This window comes from Triticum urartu, chromosome 2 (assembly GCF_003073215.2).
Source record: "Triticum urartu cultivar G1812 chromosome 2, Tu2.1, whole genome shotgun sequence".
Classification (NCBI taxonomy): Eukaryota; Viridiplantae; Streptophyta; class Magnoliopsida; order Poales; family Poaceae; genus Triticum; species Triticum urartu.
The window spans coordinates 10,925,817-10,952,532 of NC_053023.1; the positions used below are offsets into that span (position 1 = coordinate 10,925,817).

At 44.4% G+C, this 26,716-nt stretch overlaps 1 protein-coding gene and 1 pseudogene across 2 annotated transcripts; one reads left to right on the plus strand and one right to left on the minus strand.

The window, feature by feature from the left end:
* The window catches only part of LOC125534738, a 34,364-nt pseudogene extending 23,330 nt beyond the window's left edge, over window positions 1-11,034 (plus strand).
* A 3,725-nt stretch (window positions 11,035-14,759) lies between these two features.
* On the minus strand, window positions 14,760-18,250 carry LOC125535076 (putative serine/threonine-protein kinase-like protein CCR3). Of its 2 annotated transcripts, XM_048698134.1 has the most exons (5): window positions 17,958-18,250; window positions 17,044-17,589; window positions 15,755-16,930; window positions 15,645-15,653; window positions 14,760-15,106 (listed from the first exon to the last, which is right to left on the minus strand). In XM_048698134.1, exons 2-5 carry the CDS (start codon window positions 17,512-17,514, stop codon window positions 15,086-15,088), a joined length of 1,677 nt encoding a protein of 558 aa, XP_048554091.1. In that variant the 5' UTR covers window positions 17,515-17,589; window positions 17,958-18,250; the 3' UTR covers window positions 14,760-15,085. The 2 variants fall into 2 exon arrangements, with proteins under 2 accessions (XP_048554091.1, XP_048554089.1); XM_048698132.1 differs by lacking the exon at window positions 14,760-15,106 and having other exon boundaries at window positions 15,332-15,653.
* Between the last annotated feature and the right edge of the window lie 8,466 nt (window positions 18,251-26,716).

The following is a 26,716-nucleotide window of genomic DNA, read 5'->3' on the forward strand; positions in this document are numbered from 1 at the left end:
ATAAAGATCTTCGTAGAATATGTAGAAGCCAATATGGGCATCGAGGTTCCGCTATTGGTTATTGACCAGAGAAGTGTCTCGGTCATGTCTACATAGTTCTTGAACCTGTAGGGTCCGCGCGCTTAACGTTCGTTGACGATATAGTATTATATGAGTTATGCATGTTGGTGATCGAATGTTGTTCGGAGTCCCGGATGAGATCACGGACATGACGAGGAGCTCCGGAATGGTCCAGAGGTAAAGATTCATATATTGGATGATATGGTTAGGCCAAGGGGTCAGGCCCACGGGGCTATAAGTCGGTGCAAAAGGAGTTTTGTGGAGGCCAGGGGGCCAAACGCCGGAGATCCTGGCGTCTGGCCCTGGGCCAGACGCCGAGGCCCATGGCGTCTGGGCCAGTCGCCAAGGATTGTGGCCTTTGGTCCTGGAGTCCGAGTGGGACTCTTGCCTTTCGGGCAAAACCAACTTTGAGGAGGCTTTTGCTCCAAGTTTCGACCCCCGGGCTCAACATATAAATAGAGGGGCAGGGCTAGCACCAAAGACACATCAAGAAACCAAGCCGTGTGTCGGCTACCCCGTCCCCTCTAGTTTATCCTTCATCATAGTTTTCGTAGTGCTTAGGCGAAGCCCTGCGAAGATTGTTCTTCACGAACACTGTCACCACGCCGTCGTGCTGCCGGAACTCATCTACTACTTCGCCCCTCTTGCTGGATCGAGAAGGCGAGGACGTCACCGAGTCGAACGTGTGCAGAACTCGGAGGTGTCGTGCTTTCGGTACTTGGATCGGTCGGATCGTGAAGACGTACGACTACATCAACCGCGTTGATATAACGCTTCCGCTTTCGGCCTACGAGGGTACGTAGACATACTCTCCCCTCTCGTTGCTATGCATCACCATGATCCTGTGTGTGCGTAGGAAATTTTTTTGAAATTACTACGTTCCCCAACACACACTACCTCCAAAAGCAAAACTTTCTACCTATCAACACCATTTTAGTGAAAACCGCTTCATGCATAAGTATGCGAAAGAAAGGGCCATTTGTCTTTACCATGCCTTTTCGAAGTCTATTTTGAAGATGACTCCACTCAAAATTTAAAAGTGAAGCTCATGTATAGTTTCATGCAGCACAACAAACTCCATCTAGTATGCTGCGTCCTTGCATAAACGTTGTTTGTTTTACCACATGGTCAAGCACACTGTTCAACCAATTAGTTGCAATCTTCGTAAAGATTTTAAAGCTTGCATTTACAAGGAAAATCGGTCGATATTGTTGAATATGACTAGCCTCCTTATTCAAGCTGTGGATTTAGTTAAGCTTTGCATACCGAGCTAACTTGGGTCGCTCCTTGCACTAGCCAGGGTCACTATAGATGTGCGTCCGTTCAAGCTAGCCTTAGAATTGTTGCAAGCATAGTTGGCACTTAGCATGGCGTATTGCAGGAGACTAGAAGTGAGATGATTCCGGACTGGGCAAGATGGTGAACAACATATGTACAAGGTAAGGGCATATCCAAGGGCAGTCCTCACACCACCCTCAAGTGTCCAAGAAGAAGAGAGTCGAGACATTGTCCAAACAACTCCCATCAAAGATGCGCCTACCGACTGGCTGTCCCTAAACCTGTCCTATTTCTCAGAATAGTCTGGAAGCCCATATTTGGCGCCAAGTCATGTGTGCATCAATTTGATGTCCAGTGGAGTTTGATTATTAGTTTTTGGATATTGTTAGTTGTTGGATATGCGTGCCATTTAAAAGTTGACCCCATGCACCTAAACATATGAATTGATAATTATGTTATCATTGCAGAAAAATGACTACCTTATCATGAAAAGGAAACCAATATAAGTTCTTTTAGAGTTGAGTTGTGGGACTTAATTTCTCTTTGATTTTAGTTGCTGAAGGAACTCAACGTAAGTTCTTCTAGAATTGATTTATTGGATTTAAGTTCTCTTTGATTTGAGTTACTTGTTCAATTGCTACCTTCCAAACATGGAACAATGCTTTCTTTTATTGTCAATTCTCTTTGTCCTTTGTTTCTTCCTCCCTTTTCCTTCTTTCGAATGGGACTTCATGACTTCATGAAAATGGCTGCATTTGCAAGTGCGGCTTATGCTAATCCTTTATCTATTATATACTAAAAGCACAATATAATGTCCTCTTCGAGGCACCGAGTCAATTCACATCAACTAAATTAGGATTTAGCGTGAGAACCGAAATCATAAGGTGAACATTGATTTTGGTGGAGCTTTGTTAAACTAAAAAATATAAAATTGTAAGAACTACATAATTACATAATACAATCAATGTGTGGTTTAATCTTTGATATTGACCGATACCTACGGCTGTTAGATTGTAACTTAATTTCATCTGCTATAGAAATATCTCAAGCTAAAGGGTTGGTTGATGTAAAAAAATGCATTCTACTTGCTTGTGAGCTACAATGCGATTGTGTAGACAACTAGACATAATTTGTGCCAGATTGGCATAAATAAGTTGTTTTCACTACCTTGTTAAGACTATATTTTCCCGCATGGATCCAGCTCCACATTAGATCTTCTGTATACCTTCGAGGCAAACCGTTAGTCGACATTAAGAAAAATATTTTATAGTCGATTCCATAATTTAGTGGCTATCATCAATTAAAGTACAGAAACAAAATGATACATAAAATTCATAATTATTTAGCAAAGCCTTGCTCTCAAGTCTTCACGTCTTATTTTCAAGATTATACTAATTCCTGGAAGTAGTCAAAATCATTAACAACTGTGATATATATTGACAACATTGGCATCAGATACAAATTGCTGGCAATGTCGTCAGTTAATGTCATGTACAAATGATACATATGCTGATTAATTTGGTGTTTTGGGAACGCCATGACTATTCACCGCCAGACTAAACATGATTAAATATGTTTATCATCTGCATGATATTTTAATTCATATAAACATTTATGGTGGCTTATAGAAGAATATTATGTTTAATCATTTGATATGAGCCAAAATTTATTCTATTACACTTTCGAGACATTATAGACTACAACCTCGCATTTATAGGGGCCAAAAATAGATGTTATTCTACAAAGTATTCACTGAAATTATCTAACTTGGCCAAATATAAAAAATATTATTAAGCCTAGCCAAAGGAAAATAATATAATCAATCTGTGTTAAAAATATTCTACAATTTATTTTATTGTTGTTAAGCAACAGAGTGGTATGCACAATAGTAATGGTCGAAGTTATGTCATAAAGACTATATCCATGCATAGTGGTATGTAAAATGGAATTTTTTTAGCTTTTTATGCACTCTACAAACCATTTTTATGGGAATGCGGTACAGGAAGCAATACTGTTTTTCAAGGAATAAGAACCCATTTTCACCTCCATGAGAACTTGAACCAGGGAGGTTGGATTGTACAGCCACTTCCTAACCAAATGAGCTAGGCCACTTCTTCAATTGACTATACATGAGAAAAAATATTCATTATTATGTCATATGACATGTTAACCACTATGTCCTCCATCTAAAATTATGTCTTTTGATATATTTTCATAACTACACACCATGTTTACTACTCCCTCCGATCCATATTGATTGTCGTTACCTTAGTACAATGTTGTACTATAAGTCAGCGACAATTTACATGGATCGGAGGGAGTATATGCTAAGATTTATGAAGCATGCAATGAAGAAATTGACTAGTGATTAAATAAAAAAAGCAAAATAATCTTCTAGTAGACACCAAAAATCAGTGAACCATGTTGTTTTGATTTGTTGAACCTTATTCTCACATAACATCACCTGACCATTGATTTGATGAACACTTATTTTAGAAATATATCAATCCCCACAATTATAGCTAAACATTACTATAATGTTGCTCTATTAAACCCTAATTATTGGACCACATCAGTTAAATCTTTGTAACTCTACATATAGTATCAATGAGAAGCCGGCATAAATTTTAAACTAGCATAATAATCTAAAATGACATCAAATTTATCAGCTAGCTCACAGTAGCACAAGCGAGATATATGCTCCTTAATATGGTGCTTTTGGGTACAACATGACTATTCACCCCAAAATATGTTCCATTGGGCTAGTTTCCTAAGTATCAAAATTCAAAGTAACTAACATAATTTGGATATGATCTAAATGAGTCTTGAATTATATGGATAACAGGTATTCAAGGATACTAAGGAGAAAGATAATTGCAGTTATAGTCCGGATATGATTGAGCAAGAGAATTTTATACTGAAGAAGTGTGGTGGCCTTCCTCTTGCCATATCCACCGTAGGCAACTTCTTAGCAAGCAAACCTAAAACAGCAATTGAGTGGAGGAATTTGAACAAACACATTAGTGCCGAGCTCGAGATCAACCCAGAGCTTGGGATGATCAAGACAGTTCTCACCTCGAGCTACGAAGGTTTACCGTATCTTCTCAACCCCTGCTTCTTATATTTGTCAATATTTTCTGAAGACCAAGACATCAGATGGAAACGATTGGTTAGACGGTGGATAGCAGAGGGTTACTCAAGGGGGATACGGGGCATGGCTGCAGAGGAAATTGGGACCGGCTATATCACGCAGCTTATCAGGAGGACCATGGTTCAACCATCAAAAGGGGCAACCCGTAGCACTAGAAGGATTGTCTTTTTGCAAGTTCACGATGAAATTGGGATCTCAAAGGCAGTGGAAGAAAACCTTGTCACTACACTGGAGGGAAGCTGCAACATAAACACCGAAGGTAAAATTCGTCACCTTGCTGTAAGCAGTAGCTGGAGAAGGGATCGGGATGCTTTTGAGTGTGCACTGGATCTATCATGCTTAAGATCGCTAACAATATTTGGAGCATGGGAATCATTTTTCATTTCTGATAAGATGAGATTCCTCCGAGTGCTGGATCTTGAAGACACAGAGGGTATAGCAGATCATGATCTCCATCAAATTTGTCAGCTTTTTCTTCTGAGCTACCTCTCTCTACGGAGACGTGATGGTATTTTACGGTTACCAAACAAATTCATTGTGATGGTATTTTACGGTTCCTGCAGACGCTAGATATCAGAGATACAGAATGTTAGTTCCCAGATCAAAACGTGAAGTAGCTAGCTTAGGAAAATAAGGACAGAGACGATGGTTTTGGTGCTGCCCAAATTCGCAGCTTTTCAATCTCGTTTCGTTTGCTTTATATATGGCTCAATGAACCGACCTCACGTCCAACACGGCCTCCTAACTTGCCCAAGACGACGTGACCCAGATCACAGGTCAATCTGGTTTAGGACTCTACTTAACTCCTAGAGATTGGATGGAAAACGACTAAGGAATCACCTTATACTTCGGCTATCCTGTACAGACTCGACGAACTCGATTCAGCCTAATATATAGCATGTGCTGTAACTCACATTCACCCCCCTAAGCACAAATGCGACTACTTAACAGCCACGACTCCAATCTTCTCGCACATCTCCTGAAACTTCAGTCTTCCCAACGACTTCGTTAGTATATCTGCGAGTTGATCTTTAGTGCTGACATAATCCACCTCCACCTTGCCTTCTTCTACACATTCTCTGATGTAATGGTACCTTATATCAATGTGCTTGCTGCGATCATGATGAATGGGGTTTTTGCACAACGATATTGTGGATTTGTTATCAACTCTAAGCTTTACTTGTTCTGGCTGCTGGTTCGTCAAATCAGCAAGGAGTCTACTGAGCCACACTCCTTGACACGCCGCTGTCGCCGCTGCAATGTATTCGGCTTCACAAGATGAGAGGGCAACCACCTTTTGCTTCTGCGATAACCAAGTGATCAGATTTTCTCCCAGAAAGTATGCAACGCCCGATGTACTCTTTCGGTCATCTACATCCCCTGCCAAGTCACTATCGCTATAGCCCACTAGAAGTGATTTGTCTTCCTTCCTCCTTGTGTACTTGCAGCCATACTTCAGAGTCCCTTTCACATATCTCAAAATTTGTTTCACAACAGTCAAATGCTCAGTGGTAGGGTTCTCCATGTACCTGCTTACTATGCCAACCGAGTATGCCAAATCTGGCCTAGTGTTCACAAGATATCGTAAACTTCCGACAATACTTCGGTACTCGGTTGAATCAACAGTCGGCGCCTTGCTCCTCTTGCTCAACTTCAGCCTCGCCTCCATAGGCGTTTGTGAAGGATTACAATCCTCCATGCCACAATTCTGCAAGATCTTCAAGGCATATGCCTCCTGGCACAACGTGATCCCGTCTTTACTTTGACGCACCTCGATCCCGAGGTAATAGCTTAACAAGCCCAGATCACTCATTTTAAATAATTCATTCATTTGCTTCTTGAACCTTCCAATTTCCCTTTCATTAGCTCCTGTGATCAAGATATCATCTACATACACGCCAATAAGGAGACAGTCTGAACCGGTGCCTCTCTTGTACATAGCGTGCTCAAGCGGACACTTCACAAAACCGAGTGAAATCAAGGTGCTATCAAGTTTGGTATTCCATGCCCTAGGTGCCTGTCGCAAGTCATACAAAGCTTTATGCAATTTGAATACTTTATGCTCTTCTCCCTTCTTGATAAAACCAGTGGGCTGCTTCACGTACACTTCTTCCTCTAGTTCTCCATTCAGAAACGTAGACTTCACATCCATATGGTGTAAAAACCAAGCTTCTTGGGCTGCTAGAGCAATCAACAACCGTACTGATTCCATTCGTGCAACTGGAGCAAATACTTCTTCAAAATCTACACCCTGCTGCTAGACATATCCTTTGGCTACCAAACGAGCCTTATGCTTCACCACGGCACCCTCTGAGTTCTTTTTAACTTTGAAGACCCACTTGAGACCTATTGCTTTGTGCCCATCAGGAAGATTAACAAGACTCCATGTGTCATTATCCTGGATTGAACCAAGCTCGTCATCCATAGCTTTACGCCATGATTCTTCTTCATTCGCCTCCTTGAACGTGGCTGGTTCTTCTGTGATGAGTAGACACTCCCTTCTGACCTTTTTCATCCTCACTGGATTGATCTTCCGAAGAGCCTCCTTAGGGTAGAGATCTAGGACTCGCCGGAGTTTCACCGGCGTTGCTGCTCTTCCCGGAGTCCGCTCAGGGGACCCAGCCACCGTGCTTTGTCCCACTGAACTTGGAGAGTCTTCATCTACTGTTGTGGACATTGTTGGCTGCTGCGTGTCGACCGTGGCACTAGGTGCTGCACCACCAGTAGCTGATCCTGTGTCGCCGTCTTCAGTCCACCATGGATCGTCCACCCACGGTGAGGAGCAGCTCGGCGACCCATAACTTGGCACTTTTGTTTGTGCTGATGGAGTAGCCGGCGCACCGTCACCTAGGTCGTCGTCGTCGTCGACATCATGGCCATCTCCGTGCCCGTCGTCGTCATGGTTATGGCCTGCATGGTTGATGTGATTATATGTCACAACAAAAATATCATCACCTTGCGTGGGGCGATCTGCTACTACTGCGTCGTCCCAATTCCATGCCTTTTCTTCATCAAATACTATGTCACGTGACACTTGCACTTTCTTCATCACGGGATTGTAGACTCGATATGCTTTGGACCCGGCCTCATAACCGAGTAGGATAGTTGGGGAGCTCCTGTCCGCCAACTTGCCAACATGCCCTCCCACGGTCTTCACATGTGCTATGCATCCGAACGTGCGGAGGTGATCGACTGTGGGTTTTCTGCCGCACCATGCTTCATACGGCATTCTTCCGACAACACTCTTCGTCGGAGCTCTATTGAGTAAATACACTGCGGTAGTCACGGCTTCTCCCCAGAATTTTCCTGGCAATTTCTTGCTTTTTAGCATACTTCTTGCCATTGCGACTATGGTCTGATTTCTGCGCTCCACAACGCCGTTTTGCTGCGGAGTATAGGGTGCCGTCAAGTACCGCTTAATGCCATGTTTTTCACAGTATGCCTTGAACTCATTAGAGTTAAATTCCCCACCACGATCTGTACGTAACGCTTTCAGCTTCTCTTCTGACTCCACTTCAGCGGCAGTCTTGATTTTCCTGAAAGCTTCCAAAGCCTCATCTTTGGTCTTCAGTAGTACTAGCCACATGTACCGACTGAAATCATCAACAATCAGCAAGAAATACTTCTTCCCTGCAGGAGTCGCTGGTGTGATTGGTCCACACAAGTCACCATGAACAAGCTCCAGTACCTTCGAAGCTCTAAACTTTGCCTCCCTCGGGAACACGGCTCGCCGCTGCTTGCCAACAAGGCAGCCATTGCACAGCTGATCAACATGATCTACACATGGCAGCCCTCGTACCATATTCTTCTGGCCGAGCTGCCGTAGGGCATGGAAATTAAGATGCCCATAGCTGAGTGCCACCTCCAAGCTTCTTCATCAAAGTTTGCCAACAGACACACCGGATCAGCACGGTCTAGGTTCAAAACATACAGCCTGTTCCTCGACCGCTTCACATGCATCATCAGTTTTCTCTCGCGATCATACCCCCATAGGTATCCATCCTCGAGCACAATTTTACACCCACGCTCCTCAAGCTGTCCTAGACTTATAATGTTTGTCTTTAGACGGGGGATGTAATACACATCTGTAAGCACCTTGTGCTCACCACTCTTTGACTCGAAGATGACAGTCCCTTTACCTTTGATTGGGACCGTCGTGCCATCGCCAAACCTGACTGTTCCGTTGACTGCTGCACTCAACTCAGAGAACTGTGCACTGTCCCTGTCATATGGTTGCTAGCGCCTGTGTCCAGGTACCAAACATTGCTGGCCCTCTTCTCTTCTTCCTCATGGAGATATACTTTTTTCTCCACAAGTGTGACGGTCTCGACTTCCTCTGGCTGCGTGTCATCCTCCGTGTACTCGCATATCTCACATAACAGGAGGTTCGCCGGATCGTCATCCTTGTCGCCTTTCTTGGCAACATATGCCCGCTCCTTTACGGGTTTCCGGCACTCCGACTTGAAGTGCCCCATCAGGCCACAATTGTGGCACTTTATCTTGCGCTTGTCGAATTTCCTTTTCTTTGGAGCACCATCGGCACCGGTGCCCTTCTTGTTCTGATCTCGTGGTGCCCAGTCCTGCTTCGAGCCGCTGCCGGATGCCTCGCTGCCTCCCTTCTTTTCCCTTAAGCTTAGTGCTTGCCATTGTGCCAGGGTGAGCATTACTTGCTCATCATGCTTCGCATCTCCTTCGCTGTAACGCATACGTTCGTCGTGCGCCTTGTAGCGCCCGACTAGGTCGTCGATACTAAGCGTCGCCAAATCGACGCACTGCTCAATTGCAGTCACGATCTGCATATACCGAGGAGGCGCAGCGCGCAAGAATCTCCGGACAATAGATGTTTCAGTCAGATTTTCACCAAGCGCACGAATTCCGTTGACAAGTGTGACCACCCGTGACGCGAACGCATCTACGGTTTGATCATCAGCCATCACCAGTGTCTCGTAATTCCTCAACATAGTTTGCAGGTTGGCCTGCTTCACACGAGCATGCCCCTCGTACAGAACCTTCAGGGCGTCCCATGCTTCTTTGGCTGTTTCCTTTGAGATCAAATGCTGCAAGACATGCATTGGCATCACAGAGTAAATTGCTGATGTTGCATGTCTATCCTTGCGATGTTCTGCTCCATCTTTCTTGAAAGCATCACCGCCGGGATCGATGGCGTCCCACAACTCATTGGCTCGGAGGGCGCACTCCATCAAGACCTGCCAGACCTTGAAATTCTCACGATCGAATCGTGGGTACTGCGACCCGGGCACTGCAAGTAATTTAGCGGCGCCGGACGCTTCTGCTGGGCTCTTCGTCTTGTCCCCCATCGCTGATGCAGGCTGCTTCTGGACGAGTTCCTCCTGTCCTGGGCGTGTTCTTTCCGCCCTGGATGAGTTCCTCCCATCCTGGACGAGTACCTTCCGCCCCGGACTGCACGATCCTCGTCGATGAGTTCCTTCCGCCGAGAAGATACGTACACGCTGGCTGCTTCCACGCTGAAGCTCTGATTACCAATTGTTAGTTCCCAGATCAAAACGTGAAGTAGCTAGCTTAGGAAAATAAGGACAGAGCGTCTCTGTCCTTATTTTCCTAAGCTAGCTACTTCACGTTTTGATCTGGGAACTAACACAGAAATAATCAGCCTGCCAAGAACAATCGTCAAGCTTCAGAAGTTACAGTACCTGCGTGTGGGTTTCATGCCAGATATTGACGATGGGAGAAAAACAAATTGGATTTGTGCAATATGGGAACATGGTTCCTTTTGCAACCACTTCTGCCTCCAGGTCTTTCAAAGATTGTTTTTCGGCCATACATGCTGCTACTACGTGAACAGGCAGTTGATCCGAGTTTTAAACGCTTGTGTATATTTTGTACTGTGGGGCCTCGTATGGTTGCTGCTTATCATGGGATTCGGCTAACTGCTTCTTGTAGCGAGCTGCTCATGGGTACTTACGAAAGATGGTTTTGATGGGCTGCCTGTCTTCTTTTTTAAGCTAAAACCTCATGGTGTCAAGTTTCCAAGAGGAATACGACAACTGAAGGCCCTCCATACATTGGGTGTTGTGAATATTGATGGGGCGGACACCATTCTTGAAGAGCTGAAGTATCTTACCGAGCTGCGCAAATTAAGAGTGACTGGTCTCAACAAGAGCAATTGCACGAAGTTTTTCTCAGCTATCACCGAAATGGAATGTTTAGAATCCTTGTTCGTACGGTCAGAGGGGAATCCAGGTTTAGCCGGCTGCTTTGATGAAGTGTCTTCAGCTCCCGAAAATCTTGGGAGCCTCAAGCTATATGGCAACCTGAATAAATTGCCAAAATGGATCGAGGGGCATCAAAACCTTGGAAAGTTGGAGCTACGGAGCACCATGATATGGGAGCACGATGAGGCCATAAAATTCCTTGGGAAGCTACCAAACCTGACCAACTTACACCTATTGTATGACTCATTCAGCAGTATTCGTGTCTCCTTCAGTTTTTCCTCTGGTGCATTCCCGGGTCTGCAGGTGTTGGAACTGAGTCTATGGTCTCAACGACAATGGAAGACGACATAGGAAAGCTACGAGGGGTGAAGTTTCAAGATGGAGCAGCCCCTAAGCTTGAGGTGCTGCTGTTTTCTACCCCGCCTTATGAGAGAAACTCTGGTTTGTTTACTGGGTTAAAATATCTCACAAGCCTCCAATAATTCGTGCTGCACAACAAACGCCATGAGGAGGACGCCTTCGTCGAGGGCTTGCGGAGAACCCAAGTGGACCCATTTTGAAGAGGTACGACTACGACTACCACAAGACTGGTTGGTGGTGAAGGGCGGCCGAAGTGGACACCCATAAAATTGGGCCCCAAAATCAGCAGGTAAAATGGAGAAGGCATTCCATTTAAATTCTCCGATTCTGCATGTTGGAAAAATCTTCTAGAATTAGAGATGTTTTCTTCGTTCGTAGAAAGCTCCATCTGAAAGATGGCAGTGATGTAAGATTATGGAACCTTTTTTTGTGCACTCATTTCCCTTATCTCTTTGATATCTGTGTTACCTGATAATACTATCCAAAAATTTCTTGAGTTCAAGTCAAAAGAAAAATCCTTGAGTTACATGGCAATATCCTTCCCTAGCCTTTCCCATTGCTACTCCATCAACGGCATCATCCTTCTTTTCCAGGCTAGTTCCACATTGAAAGTAGCAAAAAAATTGTGACAATAAATTGAAAATACAAACTTTACAGTACTCCAGTCCCGGCTTTTCAAAAATGAAACAAAATAACAAAATATAGGACAGAGCAGGCATGCTGTGCCCATGCACAACCCTGGATAAAAAAACAAAATTAATTACCAAAGAAAAGGGCTAAGAAGCAAAAGTAGAGGGTGCTGACCATCATCAACCCCATGCGTTCCTTCCCTAAGAAACCGGTGGGAAGAACAAAGTAGGGTGGGTGGTGAAGAAGCAAACCGTCACTCGTTGTAAAGCTTGGCAAGAATTGTGCACCGTCCAAAAGGACGCCTTGGATTATTTGCGTCAACTCCCCTCCTCCAACGCCTCAGATTCTAATTAAGAAAGGGACCAAAAATGACTAGTGAGCACCCTTCATCAGTGTATAACCAGGGTAGCATTCATTAATGTAACAGAGTTCAATCAGTGTCTGGTGTACCAGATTGGACTGGTAGCCTGCCGATGACACACTGCTGACATATCACTCGTCAACTGAAACTTGGCCTGTCTCAGATCAACTCGTGCGCAATCTCAAGGCTCGCAACGATGTCTGATATGGCTGGCCGGTCATCCCCGTGCAATTTCAGGCAGAGTCCTGCAGTCACACTTCAGCGGCTGCAGCTACCATGGCGTTGGCTCTGGTACAAGTCGCCTGTGCAGCAACTTCTTAATATCACCGGCCTCGATGATGTGGAGTGCCAAGGATGCCAGATCTCTATTCATCTCCACCTACCCTTGGAAAATGCCTTATTCCCTGTAAGAACCTCGAGCATCATCACGCCCAAGCTATACACGTTGCTTGCCTCTTCGACTTGTGTGGAGGTACTCAAGGTCGATGTACCCAATTGTGCCTCTAACGGTGACATCCAACCATGACACCTCACTCTCCATGCCCCAGATGACCCACAAGCCAAAATCTGAAATATGCGGCACCCAACTGACATCGAAAAGGATGTTACTTGACTTGATGTCACGGTAGATGAACAGAGGGTTGGCATGGTGTAGACCAAGAATTTGGTTACCGAGGAGGACATTTTTCTCGTGGGTGACTGGGAAATGCGGATACCACGGTAACCCAGAAATTCTGAGAAAAATTTCGGATGAAATTTGAATTCAAATTTTTTGGACCAAAGACTAAAAAATTCGATTTTTTGACTGCATGCCTACTGTATTTATAGCATATCAGCATGCTTACACAACACATACAACAACAGACTATACTTCATAGACCAACAGCATGGACGCTCCGATTGATGTCATCCGTGATGCCTGTGGCTTGTCCTCCTCCTCCTGATGAACGGTCAACAGGGATGGGCGCACTGCCACTGCCATGACCTCTGCCTCCGGATCTGCTTGGTTGGCCATGAAGGAACACATCCCCTCTGCCCTGACCGACGACCTCTGCCTCCGGATCTGCTTGGTTGGCCATGAAGGAACACATCCCCTCTGCCCTGACCGACGACCTCTGCCTCCGGATCTGCTTGGTTGGCCATGAAGGAACACATCCCCTCTGCCCTGACCGACGACCTCTGCCTCCGGATCTGCTTGGTTGGCCATGAAGGAACACATCCCCTCTGCCCTGACCGACGACCTCTGCCTCCGGATCTGCTTGGTTGGCCATGAAGGAACACATCCCCTCTGCCCTGACCGACGACCTCTGCCTCCGGATCTGCTTGGTTGGCCATGAAGGAACACATCCCCTCTGCCCTGACCGACGACCTCTGCCTCCGGATCTGCTTGGTTGGCCATGAAGGAACACATCCCCTCTGCCCTGACCGACGGTGATGGACGCATGACCCGCGCCACGGACGCCGGCGACGATAGCCATCCCTACAGTTCGCAGCTCACCATCTCCATCGCCATCACCCCGCCCCATCCCCCTTGCAACACCAGCCATGACAGGGAGCGCCCCAGGAGGCCGTGGAGGAGCTAAAGCACGGCCGAACGGGAGCCAAGGGGTGGATTGGGCGCCGCCGCCAAGTTTTTGTGGGAAACGATTTGGGGAGAAGAGGACGAGAGAGACTGGCGTTTTCGGTTTCTAGGGTTCGCGTTTGGGTGTGTGAGTAGCGAGACGCAGCGTGGCAGCCGTGGCTTCTCGGGCTCTCGCTGGGCCGGACAAAAAATAAAAAAAAGGCCGAATTTATTTGCACGAGAGGCCCATTTACCGGAGGGCAGCGAGAAACGCGGTAACCGCTCGGTTACACGTTTTCTCGAGCGGTACCCAAAACCGTGGTGTAGACTACAATGTACCCTCTCCTTAAACCGGGTAGTTTAGTCTATTTTACGTGAAAAAAATTAAAAAGATAACCCAGTCAATTTCATTTCTTATGAGACTGACAAGACAACCTGACCAAAAAACAGTTCAAGAGGAACTCTACCTCCAGGTTTTCAGCCGCAGCCAACTCTGCTTTATGGAATTATGGTTTCACCATACAATACTAGAACTCAGCAAAGAAACAAGGCGAAAGCAGGCCGAACTGCCAACATCAATCCATGCGCAGTGCATCCTACAGCAGAATTCTAAACTACAGCAACATATGTATTTGGACATCATCATTTTTCTTTCCTGAAGAAACTGCTTGCACGGAGAGGAAGAAAGACCTTCAGCCGTTCTCTAACCTCTGCACCAGTGGCCCCAGCCACGACTCCGATGCAACATTTCACTCACATCTATTTCCAAATAAATTAAACATAGGTTTGGCTCTTTCGGATTGGGTCAGCATCACAGTGTACAATTGGGTCCAGGCTCTGAAATTCCGGGAAAAAAAAATCCGACCACCGAACTAGAGAGCTAATCAAATACTCAATCAACAAATCCAGGTCCTCTGTTCCTAAATATAAGTCCGTATGTAATCCGTGTTGAAATCTCTAAAATGACTTATACTTAGGAACGGAGGGAGTAGTTCAAAATCAAAAGTACCAACTTTATACCAGATATAGTCTTATTTTTATCTAAAATCCTACCTTTCCAAAATAAAAGAGAGATAACAAAACTACCACTTTCAGGAATGAATGGCTTTGAAAGAGAAGCTACACGAATAAAGTAGGCTACTGTACCCATGAACAGCCCCAGGGTAAAAAAAAACAAGATATATTACAAAAAGAAAGTGATGAAAAAACAGAGTCAGTGCTTACCATCAACCCCATGTTCCTTTCCTAAGAAGCCACTGGGAAAATCAAAGGAGGGTTGGTTGTGAAGAAGCAAACTATAGTGGGATCGATCCGGTCATAAACCACCCGAGCTAACAAGCGCCCGTAGATTTACCAAAAGTGGGCATTACCTATGTGCAGTAATGGGATGCTCATCGGGTGATTGAAGCAGATGACGGTCACCTGTGACCCGTTGTGGAGCCTGCTCCAGTGCAATGCACAGTTCCAAAGGACGCCTTCAAAGATCGGTGTCAACGCCTCTCCTCCAACACCTCAGCTGGTGCATGAACATGATTCAATGCATCAACGTGAATAGAATTCAATCAGTTTGTGGTGTACCGGATCGGACCGGGAGCCTGCTGATGACGCGTGGTGAGTAACTCGTCAACTGAAGCTGGCTCGTCTCTGCTGATTATCAATTTGTGTGCCATCTCGAGGTTGGCAACCATGTCTGATATGGCTGGGTGGGCCTTCATGTGCAACTTGAATAAAAAATATCGACATTCAAAAATAAAATGAGAATATATAGGACGGGGTCTACACAATGACTGGCTTTTTTTTGCAGGGATACACTATGAATGGCTTTGAAAGAGAAGCTACACAAACAAAGTGGGACTACTGTGACCATGTGCAACTCAATCAAGTCTAAAAAACAAAAGTGAGGTGGTGACCATCAAGCGGGTGTGTTCCTTTCCTAATAAACTGCGAGCAACAACAAGCATTATAATGCACCTTCATCAGTGTATTAAGAGAACCACCTTCCGAGGACGCCTTCAACGACGATTGTTGTCAACGCCCCTCCTCCAACACCTCAGATTCCTAATTAAGAGACCTCAAAGTGAGTAGTGAGCCCCCTTCATCACCGTATGAACATGGTTGAATTTATGTGAACAGAGTTCAATTATTAGTTTGTAGCGTACCAGCTCGGAATGGTAGCCTGCCGATGACGAGCTCCTGGAGTGTGGTGAGTCCGATGGGAGGTCAACTTGTTCGACGAAGGGCCACAAACATGGCTCGTCAACTGAACCAGCCTCGTCTCGGCACATCAACTCGTGCGCCATCTCGAGGTTGGCAACAATGTCTGATATGGCCGGCCGGTCCTTCGCATCCAACTTCCCGCAGCTGCATGCAATCTGCGCCACACGTTTCATCGCCTGCAGCTGCCAAGGCGTTGGCTCCGGTACAGGTCGCTTGTCCAACAACTCCTCAATATTACCGACTTCAATGATGGGGAGTGCGAAGTCTGTCAAAGGTCCATATGCCCGATCGTTCAATTGAGAATATGCACTTTTCCCTGTCAGAACCTCGAGCATCACCACGCCCAGGCTGTACACGTCACTCGCCGGCTTCAGAAGACCATAAAAGTGGTACTCAGGGGCGAGGTACCCAAATGTTCCTACAACCCGGTGGACTTTCAACTCCGACTCCTCACTTGCCATGTCCCAGACGACCGACAAGCCAAAGTCTGACACACGCGGCACCCAATTGGCGTCAAAAAGGATGTTAGCCGATTTGATGTCCCGGTGGATGATCGGCGGGTTGGCATGACAGTGTAAGTGCTCGATGGCGCGTGACACGCCGAGGAGCACAGCGATGCGCATCTTCCAGGACCCCCTCACCGGCGACATCGTGGAGGAGCCGTGATCAGAATGCATGTGGTCGAAGAGCGTACCGTTCTCCATGTACTCGTAGACAGTGAACCTCTGTAGCTCTTCCGACTCTTCGGGTTCTTCTGGCTCCTTTTTCCACCAGGTCAGCTGGCGCTTTTTCTTCTTTTGTGGGGTGGATAGCAGACACTTGTCCTTGCTCACAGTCACACACGATCCAAGGAGGCTGATGATGTGTTTGTGCCGGAGCCGTGATAGGATGTCGAGCTCCGTGCAAAACTCCTCCTCTAAATATTGCGACTGTGAGTTGTTTAAGCTCTTGATGGCCACCTCTCGCCCATCGTAAAGCCTGCCCATGTACACCTTTCCGGACCCGCCTTCACCGATCACGGTGTTAGGGGCGAAGTTATTGGTGGCAGCCACGATCTCCGCCAACGTGAATTCCTGGGTTCCATGTGGCAGTACCTCCTGAGCAAGCTGTGTAGATTCCTGAAAAAGAGACCACAAGAAATGAGATCATAAATGAGCAGTGAGAGCGTGTGCTCCGTAACTCTGTATCAATTTCTGTATTGTCTTGTCAGGGAGCCGCACGATCAATTTACCTGCAGCTGCAACGACTGTGGAAATGGAGACGGTTCATCTCTGGTGGAGCCATCTTGAACAAGGACATTGTAGATCCGTTCAAGGCGGCGTGTTATGCCGATGTGGCTGATCACGGGGAAGAGGATGAGGTAGGAGTCGATCTTGCTCTGCACCTCCCTGAACTTTTCGGCTGTCCTGCTGGCCATGACGAACTGGTATGCCGCGCTCCGCCCTTGGCACGACACGACGAGCTCGTGGGTGTCCCGGAGCGTGTCACCCAGCCCGGCCAGCGGCTGCGCCGCCTCTGGCTCCTGCACGTGCGGCAGCAGCTGCGCGATCATGAGGACACGACGAGCAAGTTGCTCACACTCACTCTTGTTCTGACGAGCCGTCATCGCGGCCTGCACAATCATGGAGATGAGGCCGCCGACATCCGCGCCGACCAGCTGCGCCACTGTCGCCGCCTGACCCAGCCCTGTCCACAGCGCCATGGCAACCGCGTGTAAGGGCGAGATTCAGACTAAATAGATGGCTCCTGTTTTCTGCTCCCTGTTGCCCTGAAACTTCTGCAAGGGAGACATAATAGATCAGTACAGTAAGCAGCAAGCACACCGGCCGCGCGCACGCACACAGCCCTCAGATGTTGGCGTCGTCTTCCCCTCTGCCTCCTCACGCGGCTGCCTCCCCCCTCAGATCCTCGCCACCGCCGCGCCCCCAAAACCCGCCCCACCGCACCGGACCGCCGCGCCCCGAAATCCGCCGGACCGTCACGCCCCAAGATCCGTCGGACCGCCGTGCCCCCGAAATCCACCGGACCGCCGTGACCCCAAATTCGCCGAACCACCCGCGGCACCAAAATCCGCCGGGATATAGGAGATTCGAGAGGAGAGAGAACCGGGAAGGCCGGGGAGAAGAGAGGGGATCGGAAGCTGACCTCTGTTCGCCAGCCGCCGCCACAAGTCGCCCGCGAGAGTGAGGAGGAGAGGTAGCGTCCGTCAGTCCGTCTCCGTGGGTCAAGCAAGCAGCTTTGTGGTCGCGGTTTGCGGGGCGGCGGCGGCGGCTTCGCGGAAACTCCCCGGAGGGAGGGCGCGACGGCGGCTTCCCGGAAACTCCCCGGGATGGAGGCTCCCGCGCGGATACCGGTGACCGACCGACCACGACCACGGTCACGCGGCTGCCGGGGCGCACCATCATCAGTCATCCCAAGGATTCTTCCTTGCCTTATCCGAAAATTCTACAGTATTTCACACTTCCTTCATATCAGATTTTTTTATCACAAACGATAAATGTCAAACATGTGCCGCGAAGCACTTCTACAGCTAAAATTATCATTCAAAACGAAAAAACAAACAAAAAAATGAAAGTTAACATAGAAAAACATTGTCATGCTTGACAACTAAAGTTGTTGTCATCGCGTCACCAAATTTATCATAAAAACGTCTGTAGTTGTCAAGTGTTTGTGTCACACGTGTACATGAAGCACTTGTCACGGTCTTTTTTATTTAGTAAAAGAGAGACTACTATCTCTTATCAGGGTCTCTTGTTTCTGATGGAATGGAACCCCGACGGATGCCCTTTTCCTCTTAAAAAAAAGAGGCTATCATCTTCGATTTTTTTCTCCTTTCACTATTACTCCCTTCAAAATTACTTTTGTTAGATTTATCTCGATATGTATGCATCTAGACACGTGATGGAGGAACTATTATTATTTAAAAATAATTTAAGCTTTCATGTTTCACTTTTCTTTTCCCACCACCTCTTGGTCTAACCTTCGCCGTAAAGTAATCAACCACCTTAATCTATTTTATCTCCTGAACCAATTTCATTTTAATTTATTTACTAAACTTCTCATAGCCAAATCGCATGTAAGATTTGATAAACATTTATTTATATAATCACATAATATGAATTGGTACATCACAAGCTAACGTACTAGGATATTTATATCCCGTTGTAAACACACACGGTACTATGGTACTATCCTAGTCAGTATAGAAAATCATGTGTCTTGAGACAGACTACAAGCATGAAAATATAAGTTGGGTAAATACAGACCGGGAGCCACGACGACCCGACCAGTCGCCATTTTTGCTACTAATCTTGCAATATAAAACGAAGGCCAGCACTTCGGGGGACAAAATATGGGCATAAAGTCTAGAGTTTAGTACCAACATCTACTACTACCATCAGTAACAAGATCGGCCTTATTACAGACATGCAGAAAAAGAGACCCCCAGGAAGGCCTCTTTAGGATGAAACTAGAACTTAGTTGAAGCAACCCCAGCCTCCATCCCTGCGATGCTTTGTAGGTCGCACTTGCTACTCGTTCGCCAGTAATTTTGTGTCGGGCTCCTTTATCTGCAAAACGGACCAGTCGAAAATTCAAGCACACATCATTTTCTTCAGAGTCATGGGATCACAAATCAATCTCCTATTAAAACACATATCATTTCTACATTTCCACAAAGATCAAAACATACCAGAAATCCCCACCATGACCAATTTCCTATCATGTTTTGGGAATGTTTTGATACAACTAGAGAAGCACTCATCTAAATTCACAGGGGTAGAGTCCAAATCAAAAGCACATTTCAAAAGATCCCAAACCGGTCAAGCAGTAGAGCATTGAAAAATAAATGATCTATAGATTCGTCACACACAAAATGCACACCCTCCGTCGAAAAGTGCGCGGTATTAAAGAGGCTGGCAATGGTGAAAGGGTAAGAGTGCATATAATCCATGGACTCAACATTAGTCATAAAGAACTCATATACTTGTTGCAAAAATCTATTAGTTATCAAAACAAAGTATTACACGCATGCTCCTAGGGGGATAGATTGGTAGGAAAAGACCATCGCTTGTCCCCGACCGCCACTCATAAGGAAGACAATCAATAAATAAATCATGCTCCGACTTCATCACATAACGGTTCATCATACGTGCATGATACGGAAATCACAAACTTTAGAACAAGTATTTCTCAAATTCACAACCACTCAACTAGCATGAATCTAATATCACTATCTTCATATCTCAAAACAAATATCAAGCATCAAACTTATCTTAGTATTCAACGCACTTATAAGAAAGTTTTCACTCATCTTGGATGCCTATCATGTTAGGACTAATATCACAATTAAAGAAAATTACCATGCTGTTTTGTAGGACTTTCAAAATAATATAAGTGAAGCATGAGAGAACAATGATTCTATAAAACAAACCACCGCCGTGCTCTAAAAGATATGAGTGAAGCACTAGAGCAAAAACTATATAGCTCAAAAGATATAAGTGAAGCACATAGAATATTCTAATAAATTCCGAATCATGTGTCTCTCTCAAAAGGTGTGTACAGTAAGGATGATTGTGGTAAACTAAAAGCAAAGACTCAAATCATACAAGACGTTCCAAGCAAAACACTTATCATGTGGTGAATAAAAATATAGCTCCAAGTAAAGTTACCGATGGACGAAGACGAAAGGGGGATGCCTTCCGGGGCATCCCCAAGCTTTGGCTTTTTGGTGTCCTTGGATTTACCTTGGGGTGCCTTGGAAATCCCCAAGCTTAGGCTCTTGCCAATCCTTGTTCCATAATCCATCAAATCTTTACCCAAAACTTGAAAACTTCACAACACAAAACTTAACAGAAAATCTCGTGAGCTCCGTTAGCGAAAGAAAACAAAACACCACTTCAACATACTGTGTTGAACTCATTCTTTATTTATATTGGTGTTAAACTTACTGTATTCCAACTTCTCTATGGTTTATAAACTATTTTCCTAAGCATAGACTCATCAAGATAAGCAAACAACACACGAAAAATAGAATCTGTCAAAAACAGAACAGTCTGTAGTAATCTGTAACTAACGCAAACTTCTGGAACTCAGAAAAATCTACCAAAATAGGACGGCCTAAATAATTTGTTTATTGATCTATTGGAATTGGAATCAGTATGTTATCACGTTCTGGTGATTTTAAACAATTGTTTTCGTGAACAGAAAGTTTCTGGAATTTTCAGCAAGATCAAATAACTATCATCCAAGAAGATCCTATAGGTTTCACTTGGCACAAACACTAATTAAAACATAAAAACACACCTAACCAGAAGCTAGATCAAAGAATTTATTCCTAAACAGGAGCAAAAAGCAAAAAACTAAAATAAAATTGGGTTGCCTCCCAACAAGCGCTTTTCTTTAAAGCCTTTTTAGCTAGGCATTGAGATTTCAATGATGCTCACATGAAAGACAAGAGTTGAAGCACAAAAGGAGCATCATAAAGCATGTGACAAAGACATCTAAGTCTAACATACTTCCTGTGCATAGGCATTTTCTAAGCAAACAAATTATCATAGCAAGCAAACAAATTATCATAGCAAGCAAAAATTAGCATATGTAAGGAAGAAGAAAGAGACGGTAGCAATCTCAACATGACGAGAGGTAATTTAGTAAGATGAAAATTTCTACAACCATATTTTCCTCTCTCAAAATAATTACATGTGGGATAATATTCAAATTCAACAATATAGCTATCACATAACATATTCTCAACGCGATCCACATGCATGCAAAGTTGATACTCTTGCAAAATAGTGGGATTAACATTAACTAAAGTCATGACCTCTCCAAACCCACTTGTATCAAAAACTTCATAAGATTGAACATTCTCTAAATATGTGGGATCTAAAGTCGAAACTCTTCCAAACCCACTTTCAATATTATTGCAAACACTATTATCAATCTCATATTCATCATGGGGCTTAGATAAATTTTCAAGATCATAAGAAGAATCAACCCAATCATGATCATTGCAACACGTAGTAGACATAGAAAAACTAGCATCCCCAAGCTTAGGGTTTGGCATATTATAAACACAATTGACATTAATAGAATTTATACTATCATCATTGCAATCATGCTTTTTATTCAAAGATCCATCATGAATCACTCCATAAAGTACTTCATCACAATTTTCAGATTCACGAATTTCAAGCAAAACTTCATAAAGATAGTCTAGTGCACAAAACTCACTAGCAATTGGTTCATCATAATTGGATCTTTTAAAAAGATTAGCAAGCAGATGAGGATCCATAGATCTTAGGTTCTCTGTTTGGCAATAAATAAACAACTATTCCAACCAAACGAGCAAACGAGCCAAGTGAGACATCAAAGCAAACGAAAAGACGAACAGAAGAAGGGCGAATAAAGTGGCAAGGGTGAAATGGGGGAGAGGAAAACGAGAGGCAAATGACAAATAATGTAATGCGAGGGATAAGAGTTTGTGATGGGTACTTGGTATGTCTTGACTTGTGCGTAGACTCCCCGGCAACGGCGCCAGAAATCCTTCTTGCTACCTCTTGAGCACTGCATTGGTTTTCCCTTGAAGAGGAAAGGGTGATGCAGTAAAGTAGCGTAAGTATTTCCCTCGTTTTTTTAGAACCAAGGTGTCAATCTAGTAGGAGACCACGCTCGAGTCCCACGCACCTACACAAACAAATAAGAACCTCACAACCAACGCGATAAAGGGGTTGTCAATCCCTTCACGGTCACTTACGAGAGTGAGATCTGATAGAGATGATAAGATAATATTTTTGGTATTTTTATGATAAAGAGTAAAAGTAAATAAAGCAAAATAAACGGCGCCAGAAATAGCTCGTTGGTGGGAGATTAATATGATGGAAGATAGACCCGGGGGCCATAGGTTTCACTAGTGGCTTCTCTCAAGATAGCATAAGTATTACAGTGGGTAAACGAATTACTGTCGAGCAACTGATAGAATTGAGCGTTATGAGAATATCTAGGTATGATCATGTATATAGGCATCACGTCCGTGACAAGTAGACCGACTCCTGCCTGCATCTACTACTATTACTCCACACATCGACCGCTATCCAGCATGCATCTAGAGTATTAAGTTCATAAGAACAGAGTAATGCTTTAAGCAAGATGACATTATATAGAGGGATAAACTCATGCAATATGATATAAACCCCATCTTTTTATCCTCGATGGCAACACTACAATACGTGTCGTTTCCCCTACTGTCACTGGGATCGAGCACTGCAAGATTGAACCCAAAGCTAAGCACTTCTCCCATTGCAAGAAAGATCAATCTAGTAGGCCAAACCAAACTGATAATTCGAAGAGACTTGCAAAGATAACCAATCATACATAAAAGAATTCAGAGGAGATTAAAATATTGTTCATAGATAATCTTGATCATAAACCCACAATTCATCAGATCTCGACAAACACACCCTAAAAAGAAGAGTTACATCAAATAGATCTCCAAGAGAATCGAGGAGAACTTTGTATTGAGATCCAAAGAGAGAGAAGAAGCCATCTAGCTAATAACTATGGACCCGAAGGTCTGAGGTAAACTACTCACACATCATCGGAGAGGCTATGATGTTGATGTAGAAGCCCTCCGTGATCGATGCCCCCTCCGGCGGAGCGCCAGAAAAGGCCCCAAGATGGGATCTCACGGGTACAGAAGGTTGCGGCAGTGGAAATAGGGTTTTGGCTCCTCGTCTGATGGTTTGGGGGTACGTAGGTATATATAGGAGGAAGAAGTAGGTCGGTGGAGGTACGAGGGGCCCACAAGGGTGGAGGGTGCGCCCAGGGGGGGGGTAGGCGTGCCCTCGTGCCTCGTGGTCTCCTCATTGATTGCTTGACGTCCACACCAAGTCCTCTAATCATGTTTGTTCCGAAAATCACGTTCCCGAAGGTTTCATTCCATTTGGACTCCGTTTGATATTACTTTCCTTCGAAACACTGAAATAGGCAAAAAAAATAGCGATTTGGGCTGGGCCTCCGGTTAATAGGTTAGTCCCAAAAATAATATAAAAGTGTATAATAAAGCCCATTAAACATCAAAAACAGAACGAGAAAGCTAAATTCCTGCCGACTGTAATTTTGCAACAGATCCGCACGATTCGGTTGCTGTTAAATTCGGATCGAACCCGGTCGCCCCATGATTCCCGCTCCCGCTTCGCACGTCCCGTGATTCCCGCTCCCGTTCGGGACTTTTTTCCCCCTCTCGTTGCCCGCTTCCCCTTTTCCTTCCTGAAAAGAGTACAAACTTGGGAGGAAATGGAATCGAACCCAGTACCTCCTTGGTATCTCGCAGTGCCCCTAACCACCAGGACTAGATTGAGATTGAGACTACATTCAGATTTTGTAATTTTTGTACCTGTAAAAAACGAGGCGTGAATAATAAAATGTCCTTTTCCCCTTTTTTACACCGAATTTTCCTTCTTTTTCCTACTGTTTTTTCTTCATTTTAATAGTCAAATGGCTCGGATGCTCTGTTAGTATTTTTAGGTTGAGGCATTTTTAACCCTAAATTTCTTGGGTTTAGTAGGAAGAACACTTACAAGAAAACAAATGCATAATATTGGGTATAAAAGCTATCAGTTCATCATGATTTTTTGCTACATTTCTCCATTGTATCATTCACAAGGTACATACACTTTGTTGTACCTCCTTGAACACTACAATGATAATGAGGACAATTTTGATGAGGCATACGAACACTATGATAACTTTTGACCCGGGAAAAATTGTTGAAGTACACCCCGCAATTTCTGTGTAAATAGCATTATAATATAGGAACCCCGGACCTGATAACTTACATACAAATACCGCGGTAACTTCGACCGCGACCCCGGGTTGGGGGGCGGGGGGGGGGGGTTGAAAACATATCCCTATAACTTATGTGTGAAGAGCATGATAATTTTTGCATCACACACACGATAACTTATGTACTAATACAATGATAAATTTGGCGGGGGTGGGGGTTCTTGTAATACATCCCCGATAACTTCTGTGTGAATAGCATCGTAATTATGCACTGATAACTTGTGTGCAAGATGTTTGATAACTTTTGACTTATGAAAACAAAGTTGAAGAAACATGTCCTCGGTAATTTTTTGTGCGAATTACATGGTAATTTATGCACCGCAGACCTGAAAACTTACGTACAACCACGATGATAACTTTGACCCGATAACTCATAATTAAATAACATTATGATATATGCACAACTGACTTGATAAGTTACTTAGTCTAGGTGTGATAACTTTTGACCGGAGGGGGGGCTTGTTGAAAAACACCCTTCGGTAACTCGTGTGTGAATAGCATAGTAATACACACACACACACACAAGAGAGTTGATAACTTAGTTAACCCAGGCTTGATAAACTTTTGACCAAAAGAAGTTGTCGAAACATACCAACATGAGACCTAGTTTTGAAGGTCTCATCGCAACGAATTTTTTATGTGAAAATGATTTTTGTATCTGAGCGACTGTTTGAGTTACAAAACATTTTTTTCTTTTTGAGTTTCGGTGGGATCCTCCCTGACATTAGCATTTTTCTTTCCCTAGGGACACACGAATGTGCTTGTGTGGAGAATGTAGAAGAAATCAGTTTTTATGCCCTGGTAAATTATGTGTAAACAACACGATAACTTACGCTCAACTGGCATGATAACTTGTGTTGCACATGCGTGGTAATTTTTTATCCGGAAAAAGTCGTTGGAACATACCAACGTGGAATCTAGTTTCGAAGATCTCGTTGCGACAAATCTTTTATGTGAAAACGATTTTGATCAAAGCGACGGTTTGAGCTATAAAGATTTTGAAAATTCGAAATAGGAAGAATTTAGAATGACATCTTAGTTTTATCATAGTGAATATATGCATGTGCACGTGGAAAGAAAAGTTGGAAGACCATCTTTTCATACCGGGTAGTTAATACGAAAACAACTTGGTAACTTATATGTCGCAGTCGTGATAACTTACGTCGCACATGCCTGGTAACTTTTTATCCGAAAAAAAGTTGTCGAAACATACCAACATGGGATCTAGTTTCGAAGGTCTCGTCGTGACGAATCTTTTATATGTAAACAGTTTTTTGATCAGAGCGACAGTTTGAGCTAGAAAACATTTTAAATTTTGAAATTTGACGGAATCTTCGCTGATGTCAGCAATTCTGTCTTACATACATGCATGCATTTTTTGAGGCATAAGTATGCAGTGCCTTCTCTCGTTTATCTACGTCAGCCACAGTTAAAAAAAGAAAGAAGGGTTGATCGATGGAATATACAAATCGTGTGGATCTGTTGCTAATGACCGCACGGTTGGACGTTGGTCACGTCCAAAACAGAATATATAATAGCATGGAATAATCAAAAATTATAGATACGTTGGAGACGTATCAGTTATCAAACGTCACAACGTAACTGGGTGATTATAAAGATGCTCTACAGGTGTCTTCGATGGTGTTTGTTGAGTTGGCATAGATCGAGATGAGGATTTGTTACTCTGAATGTCAAAGAGGTATCTCTGGGCCCTCTCGGTAATGCTCATCACTATAAGCCTTGCAATAAATGTGACTAATGAGTTAGTTGTGTGATGATGCATTACGGAATGAGTAAAGAGACTTGCCGGCAACGAGATTGAACTAGGTATGATGGTACCAACGATCGAATCTCGGGCAAGTAACATACCGATGACAATGGGGACAACATATGTTATTATGCGGTTTGACCGATAAAGATCTTAGTAGAATATGTGGGAGCCAATATGAGCATCCAAGTTCCGCTGTTGGTTATTGACCGGAGAAGTGTCTCGGTCATGTCTACATAGTTCTCGAACCCGTAGGGTCCGCACGCTTAACGTTCGATGACGATTTGTATTA